The sequence below is a fragment of the Balearica regulorum genome, chromosome 1 (assembly GCF_011004875.1).
Source record: "Balearica regulorum gibbericeps isolate bBalReg1 chromosome 1, bBalReg1.pri, whole genome shotgun sequence".
Lineage (NCBI taxonomy): Eukaryota > Metazoa > Chordata > Aves > Gruiformes > Gruidae > Balearica > Balearica regulorum.
Window position 1 is genome coordinate 16,871,155 of NC_046184.1, and position 15,430 is coordinate 16,886,584.

Here is a 15,430-nt window from a genome sequence, read left to right on the forward strand (position 1 = left end):
AAACTGGATGCAGGCATGGTCTCTCTCTAGCTGCTACCTCCCAGCCGTGGCAGAGTGGGACATTGTGTAAAAGCAATTAAAAAATGAGAAGGGAGGCTGTATTTGGGGTGAAGCTTTCCTGGTGGGGTGAGTCTTGCTTTATTTTTCCTTTGTGTTGCATATGAGCTGGTGAAATGCTACTTTTTCCTCTTAGCACTGCCTTCAGATTTAGTGGTAAGTTAGGGAGGGAAGGACACTATCATTGCTGCTGGGTCTCTGGATGTTATGTTACAACCCAGGGGAACTGATTGAGCCGATAACAAGCTGCTAGTAGTGACATAGATTTCCATCAGCTCAGCTAGTCTCTGGAATGGTATCTTGCTGTGGCCTGATAATGGTCATACATAACCTGCTTGCAGCTTGCTGTTGGCCTGGGTTTTACAGCAGCGGAGCACTCGGAGGTGCTGCCTGGCTGCAAGACAGGGAGCTGGTTGGGATGATTCTCATGGGAAGTCTCTGCAGGCTGACATCGAAACTGCTCACTTGACAGTCCTGTCATCACTGTAATAATTATCATGCAAATTATTGATATTTTAGGCATGCTGTTCCTCTTGTGGTCACTCTGAGCCTGTACTTAGTAGAAAGGAGAAAATTATTCAGCACCTGTTATGATTGCATCAATTCCTCAGCATAGAAAATAAATTTTCTCTTTTTTTAAAAGACAGAATGAAAATATATGAAGAAAAAAACCTCTTTTTTTTTTTTTTTTTTCAGTTGTCAACTCTCATTCTATGAGTCAGTGCTATAAGCCTTTCAGAACTGGGGGGAAGTTGGGTTTTTGGATGCACAAAAGGCTACTTAATTTTGAAAACATGTTTTCCATCTTGATTTTTTTTTTTATTTAGAAAAGGCCTTTCTAGGCATTCTTGTACTAGAAAACAATGTGAGAAGTACCTCTGGAGCTTTAGAAGCCCTCAGAGTTCATGCTTGTAAGAACAATTGATTGCATTTGTGCTGTCTGCACTGGATTAGTGAAAGAGTAAGAGTGCTTAGTCTTAAAAAGAAGCTTGCCCTGTGACTGACTTAATGGCATTAAAATAAGGCAGTAGAATAGCCTACTAAGTTGGCATTTTCTAAACATTGTTATAGGCGGTGTTCTACAATATTTTATTTGCTCAATTTTTCCAGTTGTGTAGAGTGCTTTTAGGAAAGGCATATGATTGATTTCTCTTTGAAGACTTTCTCTCTCTCTCTCTCTACCAAGAAATAACAGCTATTTTATTTTAAAATGTTCATTAGTTTAGAACAAAGTAGATTTATCACAAGCTTAGGTATGTGTTCATCAGGTTTTGTGTTTAGTGGACACAGGTGCTAGTGGAGTTACGTGTTAGTGAACGAGCTGTGTAACTCCTGAATTATTTTTAGCATTCTTGTTTCATTTAAGGGGAGAAAAACCTTATGATAATGAGTATGTTATTAGAGAAAAAATCTGTGACCTATATTACACACTCCATGTCGTTAAATGCAAATACTGTTTGCAGAATATTTGTGCCTGTTTTACACATCATATAGTCGTTCCCTTTAATGATACTTTTCAAAGGTTTTGTCTAATTTCCACTCTACACTAGAGAGTATGCAGATAAGGGAGGTACCTCCTGATCATTAATGAACATTCTGTAACGGAATTAATGTGCAAAACCCCCATCTTTTTTACAGGATATTGTATATGTGTGCTGAAAAAATTTGAATTAGTCTGCAGCAGTCCGCTCAGAGCTGTTGGAGACTAACTCGCTCCGCATCAGCGAGCATTGGCTCAGTAGGTAGCTTTGGGTCCTTATGTTTCCATTAGATTTTGGAACAAGTCTCGTGTGTCTGGAGTGGAGCGCTTTGGCTTCCTTTCCTCTGAAAGGGGTATAATTTGTGCACACTGAAACTGCTTTGTGATCCAAAGCAACATGTGATAAGTGAAGATGTCGGAGGAATTTGCTTCAAGACAGCACAGCTACTCCAAACCAAGCACTATTGTAGACATGGCCCTTAAAGCACGGAATATGAAATGAATAGCCTTTAAAGTGTACTCTGTATATACAAGTCTTCAACTTTGACATTGTGTAACTAAAAGTAGCCACACAGAGGTAAATATAGATACATATAGATTCTCTATTTATATCAAACTTTTAAAAAATACTCCATGAGTTAGTTTGTATGTACCTGTACTGCTAACATTTTATCACTCTTATATAGCCTTATTTGTCCCCTGTCTTTTAAGCTGCACACTTCTTTTTTTAATTTGTTGCTGCTTTGAGAACTTGGAAATACTAAAAAAAAAAAAAAAAAGATAATTTTGTAAACAAATTATTAGTTAATTATAGCTAGAATAATATGTTATGTTGGCCAGAGTGTTTCTTCCTGATAGTTAACCAATTGAATCACAAACTTCCACAGTCTTGTTTAGTCACAAAGCTAATACATGAATTCAATTTTGATGAGACTGCAAGAGTATTAAGAATGCAGAGTAATTAATAAAGTGATAGAATGTAAGAAGTCTGAGATGGCTGTGTTCTGTGAAGTAGTTTGTCAGGAATGGAACAAACTGATATAAAAGCTGGTATTTGTCTCAGTGGGGAAGTAATGAGGAGCGAGACACTTACTTTTAGAACTTGTTAGAAATAGTTCATTTTTTTTCTCCTCTGAAGGTATGCTGCTTCACTGAACCCAAACATTTCACAGAAGTGTTCTGGCTGGGACAAAGCTCCTTTCCTGTCAAACGAAAAGAAATGTGAGCCTTCTCTCGCTCTCATAGCAAGGAGGCTTTCATCTAAGATGATATGTAGGCTTTGGGGGTCCTTGCTCCCAAATTTCTACTTAAATTATCCTGATTTTTTTTTTTCATATTTCTGTTGCTATAAAAAAATTATTCATTTTTACAAAGAAAGCATGAAGAAATATAATAAAACTGGGAAGCTTTATTTTAAAGTCAAGCAGATTGTGCAAGTTACTCTATAGTAATGCGTGGTATACATATAGAAACCTAGGCAGGTCATCAACTTGAAGGTGGTAGGTCAGCTTTCAGGGAAGATAACATCATTTGCATGAACAGTTGTATGAATGGACTTCTGATATCGTTAGTACTGTGGCTCAAACATCTGGAAGCTTCCTTGCTTGATGAAAAATTCTTATTTTTTTCAGTCAGTAACAAATTTTCTTCAGATCTCTTTATTTACATTGTTCATATGCTCCTCTTCCTGATTATGAGAATTTCTAATTGTTCTTTTTGTCTCTTCCAAAACAGAATTAGACCACAGCTAGCCAAAGAGAAGATTGAAGGATGCCATATTTGTACATCTGTCACACCTGGTGAACCTCAAGTGTTCTTGGGAAAAGATAAGGCCTTCACTTTTGATTATGTCTTTAACATTGACTCACAGCAAGAAGAGATCTATATACAGTGTATAGAAAAACTCATTGAAGGTTGCTTTGAAGGCTATAATGCCACTGTCTTTGCTTATGGCCAAGTAAGCTTTACAATTTTGTTTTAAAATATTTATTTTGGAAAAAACAGTTTCTTGTAACTGATCTTTCTCTTAAATGCATGAACCTGTTTTTTAGTGTCTTGCTTTTATTTTAAATGAAAGATCCTGTAGGAGATGCACAGAATCTATACAACTGAATCCCAGAAGATAGATATATATATGTAGGCAGTAGATCTGAGTTAATAGTAATGCTGAAAATAGCATAAATCCATATAATTCCTGAAATCACTCCAATGCAGCAATGCAAACGAGCGACTTAGTTGATATATAGAGATAGGTTGTACTGAGATTCTTTTCTGAGCAATTATCCATCCCTCTGAATTTTCAGACACTTCTGAGAAGAGGAGATTCCTTAGAGCAGATCCTAGGGAACTTCAGGCCACGTTTCTTGTTTGTGGGCAAAATGTAGAGATCACATTCCAAAGTTGGAGAACTTTTCATAGAGAACACACCCTCTCAGTACACTGAGCACACATTTCACTTCCCAAAGCTGAAATATCATTGAGCACAATGTAGAGAATGCGTTATTGTCTTCTGAATATTCCTTTAGGAATTGATTGCATAAAATTTGGTGTTGAATGCTGAATTTCACTGCTGTTAAATGTCATATCTCAAATTAAATAGATGAAGTCTAGTCCTGGTGAAACAAAGCAGCTTGTAGATCCAATTTAGTAGATTATGTTCAGCTGCATGATGCTATCTTTGTCTTAGACTTGACCCACTAATTAAGTGAAAACACAACACTACCTTGTCTTCTATAGGACTTCACATTTAATTAAGTTATCTTCCTAGTGAAGGTACAGCTTGTATTCTTCAGTGCTGTCTGTAAATTGAGAACAATAGTAATATTCTGAGATATTCAGTCATCATAATTACGGGAGTCATTTGATCTATTTCAGTAAAGAATTGCAAATGCTACTTCTGCCTCCAAAATATATGCTTTAATTAACAGTCTCAGTTGAAAACATTAGCTATTCTTTTGACCTCAGAGCTGATAGCTCAAGGTTGATGTAAGCAGCTTAGAGGAAGTTTGTAGAGGAAAGGTTATGAGGGATTGAACTGGTCTCTGCCTTTTTGTATGTGATCTATGGATGAACAGTGGAGGTTGTCCAACTTCTGCTGTTTATCCATTTTTCAAAATGACCTGTTGTGCATGTTAATATTGTAAAAGTGACAGACTGACTTAGTTGCTATCTAGCACTAGTGTTTGCAAACTGCGTTTCTCTGTGATGATTTGGTACTATTAATGTGTTCTAGTAGCTACTCTTTTTTTCAATTTAGACAGGTGCTGGCAAAACATACACCATGGGCACTGGATTTGATGTCAACATAACGGAAGAGGAACAAGGCATTATATCGCGTGCTGTTAAGCATCTTTTCAGATGTATCGAAGAAAAAAAACAAGCTGCTATTAAACAAGGATTTCCACCTCCAGATTTTAAAGTGAATGCACAGTTCTTAGAGGTAAATGTGATCTGTGGTTGTGTGGGTAACTTCATGGTGTGGGTTGGGGTTTTTTTTGTTTGTGTTTTTTTTTTTTTTTTAAAGCCAATTAAACTTTTTTTTTTCTGGTTACTACTTTTACATTCTTTTCCCACAAGATGTTTTGAATTAATCTTCAAGATTTCAAAACGAAACTTTATGGAGTTTGCTTTGGCTCTCCAATTTATGAAAAAGAACCTTTTTATCTTATTCCAATTATTTTAGTAATTTCCTTTACAGCATTATTTTGAAGTGTGGAAACAGTTATATTAGTCATCACTTATCCCTTTCTCCAGCACACATTTGTTTGTGGGGCCTGTTGCTCTTACCTGTCTGTAATTCTTTACAACAGTGACCATGTTTCACCTGCTGGTGTCACTTTGCTATAGATTTCTTTAGCTTTCAAAGTCTGCTCAGGAGACTTGTTATATTCCTTTCACCAAAGAAGAAACCCAGCATAAATATACTTCTTTCTGTGATCCCCAATGGCTCAGGACTGGGTTTCTGTGTCACTGTTCCCTCTTTCATTAGGCCCAGAGAAAACCTGGGTCAGTGCTGTGGAAAAACCTGTTCCATTTGTGTTTTCTTGTACACACAGCTACTGGTAAGAGAGGCCATAACATCTATGATCTTTCTGACCTGCAGCAGCTGTTGGTTTAAGTCTTGCAACTTTTGTGCTGTGTCTCTTGCCCAGGGAACTAATTTTTTTAAATTGATTGATTTGGGTGTAATATATTTACATTCGCTACCAAGCTGCAATTTCTGATACTTTAAGCACATGGAGAAGAAGAATCAATTTAAGGAAGAACAGGTGTAAATGTGTATTACTTAATTCAGTATTTGCAACTTTATATACTTTAGGGGGGAAACCCAACTTTTATATTACCCAAGAAAAAAGCGGTTGTTTTTATTAATGCTGAAGTAAACTAGGTCCTTTAGTCATATGTTCCTATAATTGTTTTAAAGATTAACAAGCGGGCATGAGTTTTGCATTAGTATAGGTTTGTCACTGCTAACCTTAAGCAGAGCTTTTTGTCTCTCTGGCTAATGATTACCTAGAGAGAGTCGAAGCCTGAGCATGGGCTGTGGGAATGCTGTACTCTTCTGTTCTCTCTGTTTGAACATCGGGGGACTGAAGCTTTATTTCTGCGTAGGCAGCTGCAACAGTAGTAGTGTAAGGAGTAGTAACCGATGTAGCTTCTGAATTCCTTATGTTTTTTGACATAGCACTACAAATGTGACTGCTGGGGGTCCCAAAATACAGAGCAGTAATTGAATGTTACAGTGATAACAGAATCATAGAATGGTTTGGGTTGGAAGGGACCTCAAAGATCATCTAGTTCCAACCCCCCTGCTGTGAGCAGGGACACCCTCCACTACACCACGTTGCCCAAAGCCCCATCCAACCTGGCCTTGAACACTTCCAGGGAGGGGGCCTCCACAACCTCTCTGGGCAACCTGTTCCAGTGCCTCACCACCCTCACAGGGAAGAATTTCTTTCTAACATCTAATCTAAATCGACCCTCCTTCAGCTTAAACCCATTACCCCTTGTCCTGTCACTACATTCCCTCATAAACAGTCCCTCACCATCTTTCCTGGAGGCCCCTTCAGGTACTGGTAAGCTGCAATTACATCTCCCCGGAGCTGCATTTTCTCCAGGCTGAACAACCCCAACTCTCTCAGCCTGTCCTCATAGCAGAGGTGCTCCAGCCCTCTGATCAGCTTCGTGGCCCTCCTCTGGACTCTCTCCAACAGCTCCATGTCTCTCCTGTACTGGGGCCCCCAGAGCTGGATGCAGTACTCCAGGTGGGGTCTCACAAGAGCGGAGTAGAGGGGCAGGATCACCTCCCTCGACCTGCTGGTCACGCCTCTCTTGATGCAGCCCAGGACACGGTTGGCTTTGTGGGCTGCAAGTGCACACTGCCAGCTCATGTTGAGCTTCTCATCAATCAATACCCCCAAGTCCTTCTCCTCGGGGCTGCTTTTGATCCATTCCTCGCCCAGCCTGTAGTCGTGCTTGGGATTGTGCCGACCCACATGCAGGACCTTGCCCTTGGCCTTGTTGAACTTCATGCGATTTGCACGGGCCCACCTCTCCAGCTTGTCAAGGTCCCTCTGGATGGCATCCCTTCCCTCCAGTGTGTCGACCACACCACACAGCTTGGTGTCGTCGGCAAACTTGCTGAGGGTGCACTCGATCCCACTGTCCATGTCGCTGACAAAGATGTTGAACAGTGGTGGTCCCAGTACCGACCCCTGAGGAACACCACTCGTCACCGTTCTCCACTTGGACATTGAGCCGTTGACCACAACCCTTTGAGTGCGGCCATCCAGTCAATTCCTTATCCACCGAGTGGTCCATCCATTGAATCCATGTCTCTCCAATTTAGAGACAAGGATGTTGTGTGGGACAGTGCCAAATGCCTTGCACAAATCCAGGTAGATGACGTCAGTTGCCCTTCCCTTATCCACGGACGCTGTAACCCCATCATAGAAGGCCACCAAGTTTGTCAGGCATGATTTGCCCCTCATGAAGCCGTGTTGGCTGTCACCAATCACCTCCTTATCTTCCATGTGCCTGAGCATAGTCTCCAGGAGGGTCTGCTCCATAGTCTTGCCAGGCACGGAGGTGAGACTGACGGGCCTGTAGTTCCCTGGGTCTTCCTTTTTACCCTTCTTAAAAATGGGGGTTATGTTCCCCCTCTTCCAGTTGTCGGGAACTTTGCCAGACTGCCAGGAGCTCTCAAATATGATGGCAAGTGGCCTGGCCACTTCATCCGCCAGTTCCCTCAAGACCTGGGGATGCAACTCATCAGGTCCCATGGACTTGTGCCCCTTCAGGTTCCTTAGATGTTCTCGAACCTGATCTTCTCCTACAGTGGGCAGTTCTGCATTCTCCCAGTCCCTGCCTTCTGTGACCTGGGCAGTGTGGCTCAAGCATTTGCCAGTGAAGACTGAGGCAAAGAAGTCATTGAGTACCTCCGCTTTCTCCGTATCCTGGGTAACCAGGTCACCCGTTTCCTTCCGGAGGGGACCCAGAGTTTCCCTCGTCCTCCTTTTATCACTGACATACCTATAGAAGCTTTTCTTGTTGTCTTTGACACCCCTGGCCAGACTAATTTCTATCATCAGGGCTTTGTCTTTCCTAACCTGCTCCCTGGCTGCTCGGACAGTTTCTCTGTATTCTTCCCAGGCTACCTGCCCTTGCTTCCACCCTCTGTAGGCTTCCTTTTTGTGTTTCACTTTGCCCAGGAACTCCTTGTTCATCCACAGGGGCCTCTTGGTGTTTTTGCTTGACTTGCTCTTTGTTGGGATTCATCGCTGCTGGGCTTGGAGGAGGTGATCCTTGAATATTAGCCAGCTGTCTTGGGCCCCTCTTCCTTCCAGGGCTTTGTCCCATGGTATTCTACCAAGCAGATCTCTGAAGAGGCCAAAGTCTGCGCTCCTGACGTCCAGGGTAGTAGTGAGCTTGCTGCGCGCCCTCCTTGCTGCCGTGAGGATCCTGAATTCCACCATTTCGTGGTCACTGCAGCCAAGGCTGCCCTTGAGCTTGATGTCCCCTACCAGGCCCTCCTTATTTGTGAGAATAAGGTCCAGCATGGCACCTCTTCTCCTGGGCTCTTCTATCACTTGGAGGAGAAAGTTGTCATAATAGTATGTGGAATTGCGGATGTTGCAACATATTTCAGATGAAATGTACATACTAAAACCCTTCTTGTTTTATCTAATTTAGAGAAAGGTTAAATGATGTATGTAATAGTTTTTCCCTTAACAAAATATCACTTTTTGGTAATTTTTTCATTGTACTGTGGCTAAATTGGAGCTTTCCCAGAAAGAGCTTTTTCTGATTAGTTGCATGCTATACTGTCTTGTATCAGAAACTATCCTCTTCCTCCCACCCTATCTACTATTAGAACTGGATTACATAAATGATAATGTATTCATTGAAGCAATGTTTTATTCTGGAGTAACTTTAAAGGCTGACAGCTGGGTAACTTTTGGGAACAGCGACTTCTGTTTGATACGTTCTTGCTTTTCTTTAGTTTGCTGCAGTCTGCTTCTGGTAACTCCTTGCTTTCTTGCTAACTTTTCTGAAAGAGAGGCATATGCAGTCCCATGGAATTGTAGGTGCGTTATCAGGATCCTCTCTAAATTGTGGCATGTTTGTTTGCACTTAGCAAGGTAAAACATTAGTAAGAAGGCTGCTACTTAGAATATTTATCCCTAATAATTAAATATAATTCCTTTTTGATATGTAAAGAATTAAAAGCACCACATTCAGAAATGCTGAGCCTCTTCTCAGGGAAGGATTTTCACTCGTGAGAGGAGATGACCTCTTGCTTTCAGTGTGTAAGAAAGGTGTGTATTCACCCAATGTACTATTGCACTGGGCCTTTGGCTTTTACCTAGGGACTTTGATCAGAGATTTAATCAGACCTAAGCTCTGCTGAAATGAATTGGTATAACCAAATTGAAGACTCTGTAACTGTTCTAGTGTACATCAGCAGAGATCTGAGCCATGAGATTCCCAGTGGGATGCTGTTTTTTCTGGGTGGGTTTTTTGTTTCTTTGTTGTTTTTTGTCTGCCCTGATATCTTCAGTTGGATCTAACCACCTTTCCTAAAACCCAGAATGTTCTTATGAAATTATAATCTATCTCCTCTAACACTGAAAACTGCACAGGAATTTCTGATGTCTTTGGTTCTGATATCATTGACTGACCTAAAAGTCCAATGTGCTTAATGATACTGAGTTGAAAGACCACTAAATGTACATGTACTTACCTTCAGGAGACCCGGTGAAACAGGCAGTAAATAGGAGGCAGCCTGAAACACATAGTAAATAGTTGCTGTTGCTCATATGATTGTGCCTGAAAATTTGGTGCCCCAGATTTAGTAACAAGTGTAGATATTGTATGGAGGAAAATACAAAAGCTCTGCTCAAGAAACCATGTCATAGTATGTTTGGCCTGCTGGTTGGTGTCTTTAATAATCAGCTTGCACAAAAACTATTATATGTTAAATTCCTTCCAGAACAGGAACAGTTTATCTAAATGAAAGAGACATAAAACTACTAAGGTGTGAGAGAGATGAGAAAAGGTATGATGGCAGGGAGAGCAAGTGGAGTGAGTTTGAAGTGTTTGGAGGACGGTGCAGCCAACTGAATCAACAAAAGAAAAGAAAAGTCCAAGGTCAAACCTGAAGGCAGGGGTGCCTGCCACAGAAACCACTGCCGCCGTTGTTCTGCTGGCATCGAGTGCCTCCCTTTGCCTGGTCCCACCATAGAATTTTCTCCCAGGTCTGATGATGTGGTGGAAGTTATCGCTTCTTTAGGCATCATAATAGTAAGGTGTGCAGGTGACTTAATTTGTGGCTGCTGTATCATCCTGTTGTCCTTGTAAGCTTGGATGTTTTGCAGCATCCTTTTTTTTTTTTTTTTTGAGAGCCTTAGCATTTGGATTTTTAGAACTTCCTGCATGTGCCTTGCACAAACTTGTTAGTCTTTGGAGGAATTCCTTCCTAAAGTAATATAATTTTTTGCTTTTTTTTTTTTTCCTCTTCAGCTTTACAATGAAGAAATTCTTGATCTGTTTGATACCACACGTGATATTGATGCAAAGAATAAAAAATCAAATATTAAAATACATGAAGATTCAGCGGGAGGAATTTATACAGTGGGTGTTACGACCCGAACTGTGAATGGCGAATCAGAGGTGATCATTGAAAATAAATTACTCCACAGTATACCAAGCGCATTCTAAATATGTTGTTTGTGTGTTGTGATAAGCAAGCATAACCTCTATTTTTAAGTGCTAACATCTGCATCTTAGACGATTTAGTTGCAAAATTTAGTTGAAATATTTATTTTCTTCAGTTTCTGTAGATTCAAATCTGATAAATGTTTTCTATTAAGTGTATACCACTTTCACTTAATGCTAGAAACAGACTTTTGCTAACAATATAGTTCTGCTGGGAGAGAAAATTTTGACATGTGTGTAAATCTGATCTCCCAAATCTTTTACCTGTGACAGGAAAGCTTTGCATGATGACTTTGCATGATGACTAATGTGAGGTGAACTGCTGTTTGTGTGCATTGCAAATCTGAATACAAATGTTTTGTACTGTACATTTTTGTACAAAAGGTACAGAAATTGTACATTTTTGCCACAGGTGAATGGAAGGAAGATTACTATGTTACTACCAGGGGACAGTAAAAAGAGGGGTACAAAGATTTAAGTGTTTTTTATTTCAGAAACCACAAAAGATACTTTTAGTTTGCTTATTTAAGAATCTTTGTGCTTTTGGCATATAGGAACTGAAATCACTGCAAAGAGAAAAAGCTTATTTATATCCAAAACAATAAGTGTTATAGGAAGACTTTTTATTTAAACTGCAAGCAATGCAATATACTTCTTGTCTGTCTTCTAGATGATGCAGTGCTTGAAGCTGGGGGCTTTGTCTCGAACCACTGCCAGCACTCAGATGAACGTTCAGAGCTCACGATCACATGCTATCTTTACTATACATTTATGTCAAACCAGAGTTTGTCCTGCGTTTAACACTGTACGTATCCTTGCTGTTGTTAAACTTCACTTTAGTAACCATTTTTCAAAATGTGAATATTGTTTTGGCAGCCACTGCTATTTGAATTGCACTTAGTAAAGATGCTACAGTCATCATCATGCTCGATGAATTTGCTAAGCATTATAATAATTTGATTTAATCTGTGCATATGTAACCATCATTTAGCCAGAGGCAACAATAAACTGCAGCCTCTTACATGAACCTGCCCATTCTCCTCTAGCGTTTTCTTCAGTATTTCATTGCAACATGCACGAGTAAGAAAGTTAAAATGTAATTTGTCTTTAATTGAGAAAGCATTTTTAAGTGTAGTACTTAGTGAGTTAAAGACTGCAGTCAGCTGACTGAAAATGCTTGGATATTCCAGATTAAGGGTTGATATCCAACAAGGAGCAAGTAGAAAAGTATTTGATTCTGAAGCTTAGTGTATTTATTTTAAATAGAGGTATATTTGGTGTTCAGATGTGTTGTTAAGTGTATGCACTTAACCTGAAATTTAAACTGTGAACGTACATGGAACTGTTCTGTAGAAGGTTTTCATGTGACTAGTGTTAGTTGCTGTTGGTGTATCTTGTAAAGAGAAGAGTTCTGAATAAATCCATGCTACTGAAAACTATAGTACCTTCAGGAGGGCTTAATCTGATGATTGTAAACATATCAAAATTTTTAAAGAATTGCATTTTACACATAGATATCGCATTTTTTAAGCATGTGGAACAGTGATGTGGATTTATGGTGCTTTTTGGGGGAGTTGCTTTTTTTTAACACTACAAATAATAATTTGCAGGCAAAATGAGGGTTGCTCACTGGTCTTTCATGGTATGTAGACCTGCTTTATACACCTGTTAAAAACACTTCTTCCTGCTTTCCACACTGTGGACCTGGTTGTGTGGGCAGCTGTCTGTCTTCTCACCCGGGAGGGACTGGCACCACACTTGGAGACCTGATAGGGCACCTGAGTCACTGCGTGATGACACTGTCTGCTTGGAGGTTTTGTTGAAAACTGTCTGTGCAGCTGGGGAGTGAGAGAACTCATCTGTGAGCCTCATTTCCTGCAGGCTGTCAGTCCGGGAATCTACCTGTGCTGGTGCACTTGCAGCCTTCCCCACCAGCTGAGCCACCTGTAGGACCCTGTTTTTTTTAGCCCTGCCTGGTTTTTAACAAAAACTTGTGTTACAAAGAGGAGTAGGTGGCTGCCTTCTGCTTTGTGTCAAAATGTGTTTTGTTCCTTCTTTTTTGGAGGTATGAGCAAGATAATTTGACCATCTGCAGTGGGACGTGTCTAGATCCTGAATCTGAAGACAGCACCCTCTTCTTTCCCTGCAGTATTTAGGAGAGTGGAGATTAGACCTGACATTGGCCTCTGAACGCTCCTGGAATATAAATTAATACAAGCTCCTATATAGGTGGTCAGGAGAGATGCAACTTAAGCTTCTGTTGTTGCTGCCATCTGCGGACAGCAGTTTTGGGAGACCTTTGTAACTGGTTCCTGGGATGACGCTGTCGGCTCTGTGCCTGTCTCTCTGTGCATGGTCCCAGTGCCCGGGGTGCAGGTGGCCAGGCGTGCAGTGCACAGGCATGCCGCTCCTCGCACTGCATTCATGCCGCCTGTGCTTCTCAGAAGTTTCTGGATGTACATTTGATTTACTAAGTGTGAGAGAAGGAATGCATTGATCCTTGCTTTGAGGGCTGGTAGTGATCCACAAGCCACGTAAATGTCAAAATAGCCAAAAAGGTGTGATAGTCTAGTCTCTGGAAGTGGCACAATTCCTGTTCTCTTCTAAAACTGCTACAACAGGAGATCACTTAAGAAGCCTGAAGTGTTTAACTGCTGTGAGAACAGTTCGGTCTGCAGCCACACACATTACCCCTTGCAATAGCGCAGGGAGCTGTGGGCTACCTAAAGACATAAAGATTGTTGCCACAGAATACATGAGGTTTTTTTTAAAGAAAAAACAAAACTATCGATGCTTACTGTGATAGAATATTCCTAATAAAGCCTGCAGATTGGGCTATGTGAATGTAAGTCCAGCATACACTCGATATATGCCTGTTAGGTGCTGCCGGGGCAAGTAGAAATTGCCCTGCAATGGGTATCTGAGCAGGAAGTTCAGGAACTGAGTGATTTAAAGATTTTTTTCATTCACTGTTGATTTCATGACAACAGGTCTAACTACGCTTAGAGTTAAATAATTCTCCATAGTATATGGTACAGCTACACTAATTGACAGAAAAAAGGTTGGGATTATTTAATGAAAAAGGATAACTGTACTGCTGTGCTTTGGGATGTGAAGTGGAAAGAGGACGAGGCTACGGTACCTGCCCGTAGCACACGCTCACTGCACTGATGGAGGTGTGCCTCAAGTGCCAGTCATTGCTGTGTACTTGGTGGGGGAAAAAAGGAAAGGAACCTCTTCTTTCTCCCTTATTCCCTCTGCTGTCCTTATTTCCTGGTGAAGTAAGAAGTGCTGGTGGAATACTGACTGCGAAGAAAACTGACTTAAAAATAATTTCTAAAATACAGTTGAAGAATCTTGCCACAGGGAAGCTGATGATGGGGATTAGAGAGGTATAAAGTCAAAATATCTTTCAGTTATTTGGCAGGTTTATGAGCTGGTAATTTAGGATGGTAATATTATCAATACTTTTTTTTTTTAAATTGGTTTCCTTTGACAACTGTTTTAAAGAGTGCATTCCAGGAGAGGTACAAATTTTGTTGCCCAACTTTCTGATGAGTTTTGCATTTTTTACTATATATATGTTCTCCCTTGCCCTGAAACAATTGTAGCTCATACGTAGAAGTAATTGGTGTATTGGTATTCATGTGCATCTAGAGCCGGATCTTCAAGAATGATATGTTAGTGGGTAGGACTAAAATGGAGACAGTTTTTTGAGAGATACTGGTAATGTTGTGAGAGAATGAGTAAATAGGGAAGGAGATGAACATTACAAATGGGTACTCTGATTGAACTTTGCAGTAGACAGATGTTAATGTGAAAGATCTTACCAAGTTTTTTGGGTTCTTCTTCATTTCAGGATAATGCCACCGATAACAGGATAATATCTGAATCTTCTGAGATGAATGAATTTGAAACTCTTACTGCCAAATTCCATTTTGTTGATCTAGCGGGATCTGAAAGGTTAAAGCGAACAGGAGCTACAGGAGAAAGGGCAAAAGAAGGCATTTCCATCAACTGTGGACTAGTAAGACTATACAATTTGTTTCCATAGGCTGTTGGTACAATCTTCTCTTCCCTTCCCTTTTGGATCACTGGTCTTTAGTAATCACTAAAGTAGAAATGCATCATGTGCAGAAGAAGGAATGTAGCATGAGACATAACAGTATATATTGATTCTTACTGAGTTCTGGCTTGCAAACATTTTCTTGGTTGTACTAGACCCTGACTAGCAAATTATAGTACTTACAACTGTTGTGAAAGATAGTTAGTTACTCTAACTTTTAAAAGATATTGTAGAAGTGTTCCTTTTACTTTTTTTTTTTATTTTTATTCTGTCAAGACCCAAACAGTTGGAGAAAATCTCAAGCAGTTTACAAGGAGTACTGGCATGTAAAATGTGCACAATGAAGCTTAATTGATCAATAAATGCTGGTTCTTTGTTATAATTATGAAACATAACGTAAAACAACCCCAGGCAAAACACTTCTAAGTAGAAATAAAATTTTTAACTTACAGATAGCATCAGTTCATTTTTTTTCTAGGTACTGTCTCTCTATGCAGTTTTTTTAATTAACTATTAAATGTTTTATTTAATTATGACTACACTGAAAAGTAGAGCTGGTGATTATCAGTGGAGACTGTAGTTTCACACCTTTTGTTTTGAGCTGCTTGGCT

The 15,430-nt window shown here is 40.1% G+C and overlaps 1 protein-coding gene across 7 annotated transcripts in view; it reads left to right on the forward strand.

Moving 5' to 3' along the window:
- The window catches only part of KIF21A (kinesin family member 21A), a 93,036-nt gene that overhangs the window by 27,569 nt on the left and 50,037 nt on the right, over positions 1–15,430 (forward strand). For all 7 annotated transcript variants that reach the window (XM_075742121.1, XM_075742075.1, XM_075742085.1 and 4 more), the window contains exons 2-6: positions 3,272–3,494; positions 4,794–4,976; positions 10,559–10,708; positions 11,424–11,558; positions 14,613–14,780. In XM_075742121.1, coding sequence (XP_075598236.1) covers positions 3,272–3,494; positions 4,794–4,976; positions 10,559–10,708; positions 11,424–11,558; positions 14,613–14,780 — 859 coding nt within the window. The remainder of the gene's footprint in view (positions 1–3,271; positions 3,495–4,793; positions 4,977–10,558; positions 10,709–11,423; positions 11,559–14,612; positions 14,781–15,430) is intronic.